Here is a 6515-nt window from a genome sequence, read left to right on the forward strand (position 1 = left end):
GGGAATCGGGCTAGTGATTTGATGGTTGCCAGTTCGATTCCCGGCTTAGCCAAGTGACGTTGTGTCCTTTGGCAAGGCACTTCACCCTACTTGCCTCGGGGGAATGTCCATGTACTTACTGTAAGTCGCTCTGGATAAGACATCTGCTAAATGTAAATAAGGCTGTTACGCACGCCTCCCGTAAGAGGGAACGCAACGCCCCGCTGCGCACAAGAACCCCAGGACTGGACGGAATAGGGATATGGAGTCGTGGTGCGAAACAAGGGAAAACAAGGCCAACAGTCGTTTAACAGTGTTTTATTCACTGTTAGATAAACGTGCAGGGGAAAAGGGGCTGGGCACGACCCAAAACAAAGAAAGCAAAATAATAATCTCTATCCCTACCTTGTCACAATGATCCCCTAACTAGCACCGTAATTCCGGCGCTCTACCCAAAATACAAGGGTTGGTCGGCCCAGGTCTTACCTAGTGTATATATACAATAAGGTTATCCTGCGGGTGGTGTAAGCCCCGGGGCCTCTTGCCTAAAGCACGTGGCTTTCCCCTTTTCCCCCCTGAAAAAAACAGAAGGGTGTTAGCCCAAACAATAATTAACAATGTTACCACAGATATCAATAATTATACAGACCCCCAAATGTCAGAAACACAGCAGCACACAGCACACAGAACAGAGACAGCAGTCAACCAAGCCTCCTCGCTGGTCAACCACTGGGGCTTATATGAGGGACAGCACAGGTGCAGCCACTGACGAGGGGGGGCGGAGCGGAGTCCTGATTAGGGACTTCGACCTATCAGCCGCTGCCTCCAAAGCCATCCTGCCCAGGATGACAAACCTGAAGGAAAAAGAGTCCCCCCCCACACACACACAGACCACAAACAAGACATACGGACACAGAACCACATGGAGCACTGGGGACGTAACAAAGGCTCATTATTGTTCATTTTGTTGAGCCAGATTTTATCAAATTGTCCTTATTGTTCATAGATTGAAGGTCACATGAAATGCAGTTTTTGGATGCTTTTATATAGGCCTTAGTAGTTCCCTAATACTTTATCTGAAGTATCTTTCCCGAAATTCAGCCTTGGTGCATGATTACTTCCACTATGAGCAGTCCCACAATGAGCTTTCCTCAAAACGCGCTGTTTCTGTGTCTGTAGCTTTAAATGCTAATGAGGAGGAGAGGGGCGGCAACATGTGCTAATGTTTACAACGGATGTATCGCAATGGCTCATAGCCCCCGTTGCTGTAAGATGCCTCGAATTTAGCCATTCTCATCTGATCACCCTGGTTTGCAGAGGTGCACACTTATAGTCATTTCAATGAGGAGAAAGGTGGATATTGTGCGCCATAACACCAACAGCAGAACGGTTTTCCAAGTAACAAAGAAATGTGCAACACTGGCGTTACAGCGTTTGTATAGACCATGTCTTCACGCCATGTCACAAAGTTCATAATTGTACAGTTTTACAGTCAATTCGACATCTAAAAAGTCGAGCAGGGCAGCTTTCAAGAGATATGGGAATTCTGCTTTTAGCCAGCTGGTACGATTATTTTTCTGATTTGTTTAAACTGGTAATTTGAGTGAGACTGCATCCCCGTTACACTGTTTTGACGTTAGCCTCAGTCAGACTCGAAAAAGTTAATATCAAGTCCTGCCATCCAGTGGCCAGAGATATATGATGACCTGATCGACACTCCAAGTGTAATAGACCGGAGAGAAGTTCGTCTTTTGCAACCGACATGCGCAGTTGAGCCTGCTTGACAGCTGTGTGACTTCGGATGATAATTGGTCTATTCACACACACACTTGATGCCATCTACCTTTACATTAGCAACAGTAACTTAGCTGTTAGCTGCAGAGCTAATGTTACAGCCACATTCTATGGGTAGCAAGCTAGGTAACCATATACAGTAAAGCAACAAAATGATATAGCGTTCGTTAGTTTACTTGTCCAAGGTTTGTAGTTTGACCAAGGAGTTAGTAATGATGAATTTAATTTCAGCAAGGCCAGCTTTGTATTGAGGAAGTTGAGGATGCACAGCCTTTAATGCACAGCAAATCCACATTTTTAAAAAGTGTATGATATGTGTTTCTTTGTAGATACCTTGCCACCGGGGGACTCCTTCATAGCTCTTAGCTATAGCTATCGTGTGGGCTCCTGCACTGTGGCACGCATGGTCTGGGATGTGTCTCGGGCTATATGGGACTGGCTGGTGGAGGAGTTCATGCTTGTGTCAACAAGCAGGACTGGAGGGACATTGCTGAAGGCTTCCTTCAGAGGCGGAACCTTCCAAACAGCCTGGGTTCCATCGATGGCAAGCACATTGTCATCCAGGCCCCTCACAACACAGGGTCAGTGTACCACAACTACAAGCGAACATTCTCCATCGTTCTCCTTGCTGTTGTGGATGCCGACAACATGTTCTGGGTCATCAATGTCGGTGGCATGAATCTCTAAGTGCAAGTGTACCTGTAGGAAAGCAATAAAAATAGGATTAACTCAAATAGAATACAACAGTTATCAGCTACCACTAACCAACAAGAGCAACAGTCTAAGCAAGAGTCATTGTGATCCTTGAGGAAACTAGCATAGGGTTCAGCAAACCATTCCTAAGTACCGTTGTACTCCCAGAACAAGTGCGTCTTGAGCCTTCTCTTGAAGGTGGAGAGACAGTCTGTGTCTCTGATGGAGGTGGGGAGTTGATTCCACCACTGGGGGGCCAAGCAGGAGAAGAGCTTGTGTTGGGACCGGGCGGTCTTGAGCGGTGGGACCACCAGGCGGTTGTCTGAAGAAGACCGTAGGTGGCGGGTGGGGGTGCAAGGCTGCAGGAGAGACTTGATGTAGTCGGGTGCAGTCCCGTTCACTGCTCGGAAGGTCAGTACCAGGGTCTTGAATCTGATGCGGGCCGTTATGGGTAGCCAGTGGAGGGAGATGAGGAGCGGGGTAACGTGGGAGCGTCTGGGTAGATTGTAGACTAGGCGGGCCGCTGCGTTCTGAATCCTCTGAAGAGGGCGGGTTGCGCATGCTGGGAGACCGGCGAGCAGCGAGTTGCAGTAGTCCAACTTGGAGAGGACAAGTGCTTGGACAAGCAGCTGGGTGGAGTACTCAGACAGGTATCTCCTGATCTTCCGGATGTTGTAGAGGCTGAATCTACACGACCGGGAGACCGCACCAATGTGGGCCGTGAGGGAGAACTCGTCATCCATGGTAACCCCAAGGTTCCTGGCAGAGGAGGAGGGGGTCACCGTTGCAGATACCAGGGTGATTGAGAGGTCGTGGGAGATGGAGGGTTTGGCCGGGATGATGAGAAGTTCTGTTTTGGCAAGGTTCAGCTGGAGGTGGTGCTCGGTCATCCAGGCGGAGATGTCTGCGAGGCAGGCCTCAATCCTAGCTGAGATCCCCGGATCGGTTGGGGGGAACGACAGGTACAGCTGCGTGTCGTCAGCGTAGCAGTGGTAGGAGAAGCCATGGGAGGTGATGATTGGTCCAAGTGAGGTGGTGTACACAGAGAAGAGGAGGGGTCCAAGGACGGAGCCCTGTGGGACACTTTTGGAGAGCTGGCGAGGGCCTGACAGTTTGCCTCCCCAGGAGACCTGTCAGGATCTTCCCGATAGGTAGGATGAGATCCACTGGAGTGCAGTGCCAGTGATGCTCATTTCAGAAAGTCTGGAGAGCAGGATCTGGTGGTTAACCATATCAAACGCTGCAGAAAGGTCCAGCAGAATGATGACGGATGACCTCGAAGCCGCTCTGGCAGACTGGAGGGCAGTGGTGACTGAAAGGAGGGTAGTCTCTGTGGAGTGGCCGGTCTTGAAGCCCGATTGGTTGGGGTTAAGCAGATTGTTCTGAGAGAGAAAGTTAGACAGTTGGTTATATACAGTACGTTTAATTGCTTTAGAGAAGAAGGGTAACAGTGATAGTGGTCTGTAGTTCTGGAGGATGGGTAGGGTTAAGGGAGGGTTTTTTGAGTAGAGGGGTAACTCTGGCCTGTTTGAAGGCAGAGGGGAAGGTGCCAGAGGTAAGAGAGGAGTTTAGGACATGTAGCAGAAAAATTCTGATAGAGGGGGAGATGGTTTGAAAGAGAGGGGAGGGGACAGGATCAAGGTGACAGGAGGTGGGGCGATGACAGAAAATGGGGTCAGAGAGCTCTGCCTCAGACAGGGGAGAGAAAGAGTTTAGACGTTTAGTTGGGTCAGTCATAGAGGGTGAGGGGGTAGGAAAGGTGGGGTTAGGGAACCGACTGCTAATGTCTGCGACTTTTTTCTCAAAGAAGGAGGAGAAGTCGTCTGCTGTCAGGGTGGAGGGAGGATGTGGGGGAGGCGGGTTACGAAGGGTGGAGAAGGTAGAGAAAAGTTTGTGGGGGTTTGAAGCAGAGTTAATTTTGTTAGGAAAGTAGAGGGTTTTAGCACCAGTTATGTGAGAAGAGAAGGATTTAAGGAGGGAGTGATACTTATCAAGGTCCAGGCCGTCTTTGGACTTGCACCATTTCCTCTCAGCTGCTCGAAGGGTGGACCGTTCTTCACAAATAACATCCGTAAGCCACGGGCAGGGGGGAGAAGATCGTGCAGGCCTGGTTGACAGGGGACAGAGAGAGTCAAGTGATGCAGTTAATGTGGTTAACAGGGTGTCGGTGGCAGTGTTAGTGGGGTGGGACGAGAACTCGTCAATGGGAGGGAGGGAGGATGTTACAATAGAGGAGAAATGGGAGGGGAATAGGGAGCGGAGGTTGCGCCGGAAAGTTACGAGGGGAGGGGAGGTAGGAGGAGTTGGAGGGAAAGAGACAGAGAATTGGATAAAGTGGTGGTCAGAAATGTGTACGTGTCAGGTTGAGGTCTAGCTGTTTGTGTGCTCAGCAGCGTCAGCTGACTGGGAGTCAGATGGCTGAGCGGTGAGGGAGTTGGGCTAGTAATTAGAAGGTTGCTGGATCGATTCCCTGCCATGCCAAATGACGTTGTGTCCTTGGGCAAGGCACTTCACCCTACTTGCCTCGGGGGGAATGTCCCTGTACTTACTGTAAGTCACTCTGGATAAGAGCGTCTGCTAAATGACTAAATGTAAATGTAATGTAGGTCGAAGGAAGTCAGGAGAGACAAGAAGTCGACAGCCTGCGTTCCTTGGAGGTGGATGTTGAAGTCCCCAAGGACTATCAGGGGGGTTCCATCATCTCCCATCATCATGCTGAGGAGCATGTCCAGCTCCTCCACAAAGTCGGCTAGCGGTCCTGGTGAGCGATAAAGCAATTAAGCATGCTTTGATAGGATCAGTTAGCATCACATAATGGTGTTCAAATGATTTGGCAGTAACAGAGAGGGGTGTGGATGTGTATTTAATATGTGGGGAAAAAAGCAAACCTGTCCCACCACCCCGCCCGGTTGAGCGGGGTGAGTGACTGTTGACGGAGAGAGCAGCTGGAGTTGTAGTGTTCTCTGGGCGGATCAACGTCTCTGTCAGCGCAAGGACATGAAGAGAAGCATGGGATACAAACGCCGGGATGAAGTCTGCCTTGTTCACAGCAGACTGGCAGTTAAAAAGATTGGTGATGCAGCCTTTGTCAATTACGCCCCAAAAGTATGGAAAAAATTACCCATAAATATTAGGGAAGCAAAAATGCTAGACATTTTTAAAAGACAGCTTGAAACATACCTTTTTACCAAAGCATTTAACACATTTTATCTCAGAAGGGTTTTACAACTTTTAGTAGTTATATTATTGTTTTTATAGATTTGTTTTGGATTCCCACAAAGATTGCGGCTTCTGTTTTGACTTGCACTATTGCTTGTGTGTTACATTTTATTAGTTTTGGGAAACCACAAAGACTGTGGCTCAAGATACCCAAAGACTATGGCTCGGGATACCGCAAAGACCGCGGCTTGTGCGTTTTGGATTCCCGCAAATACTGCGGATTGTATTTTGTTGAGTTACGTTCTTCTTTTATTAGGGTTCCTCCTTCAGGAGGAAACCTATTGTTTTCGTTAGTTTTATTAGGGGCCAAGCAGCGAAGCTGCTTAGGATCGAAGCCAACCACAGTCTGCAAGCATGTTATGACACTGCGTTATCTGTTTAGCGAAACCAGGTATGCCGCAGTAGCTGTCTAGCAATATAATCATAATGGTAACGATACATTTAATTGTCAGGGGATTTATATTTTTATATTTATACTTAGGACTAGGAGTCTATGGCAGCCCACAGAACAGATTGGTGCAAAGTTTTGAAATTTGGCACACTGATTTGGAACGGTCTCCTGATTATCGTCAGCAAAGTTTCATGTCGATCCCTGAAGCTCTATAGCGCCACCAAGGCGTCAAAGTTGGAGGTGCGTTTACGCCCACAACTTTTGAACCGTGAGACCGTTTTTCTTAATTGAGGTATCATTGGATTCCATGGATGCAGACGATTCGATTGAACCCTGTGACGTCATTGTCGTCATGATGGTTTTTACGTCATTTGTATTTTAAGAAATGCCAACTTTTTCGAACTCCTCCTAGGCCGTTGCTCCAATTTTCATGAAAATC

At 48.3% G+C, this 6515-nt stretch overlaps 1 protein-coding gene across 1 annotated transcript; it reads right to left on the reverse strand.

Moving 5' to 3' along the window:
• Positions 1–289: 289 nt before the first annotated feature.
• LOC146254864 (uncharacterized) lies at positions 290–4033 on the reverse strand. Its single transcript, XM_084676084.1, has 2 exons — positions 2621–4033; positions 290–2472 (listed from the first exon to the last, which is right to left on the reverse strand). Exons 1-2 carry the CDS (start codon positions 3354–3356, stop codon positions 2435–2437), a joined length of 774 nt encoding a protein of 257 aa, XP_084532210.1. The 5' UTR covers positions 3357–4033; the 3' UTR covers positions 290–2434.
• Positions 4034–6515: the final 2482 nt, after the last annotated feature.

The sequence above is a fragment of the Hypomesus nipponensis genome, chromosome 16 (genome assembly GCF_054491055.1).
Source record: "Hypomesus nipponensis isolate SF chromosome 16, ASM5449105v1, whole genome shotgun sequence".
NCBI classification, from domain to species: Eukaryota; Metazoa; Chordata; class Actinopteri; order Osmeriformes; family Osmeridae; genus Hypomesus; species Hypomesus nipponensis.

Bases quoted from the DNA above. Each gene is read 5' to 3' on its own strand.
- LOC146254864 (XM_084676084.1), bottom strand. From the start codon at position 3,356: ATGACCGAGCACCACCTCCAGCTGAACCTTGCCAAAACAGAACTTCTC. The intron at 2,473-2,620 runs GTACTTAGGAAT...GCTTTCCTACAG, and splicing joins CTTGTTCTGGGAGTACAACG to GTACACTTGCACTTAGAGAT.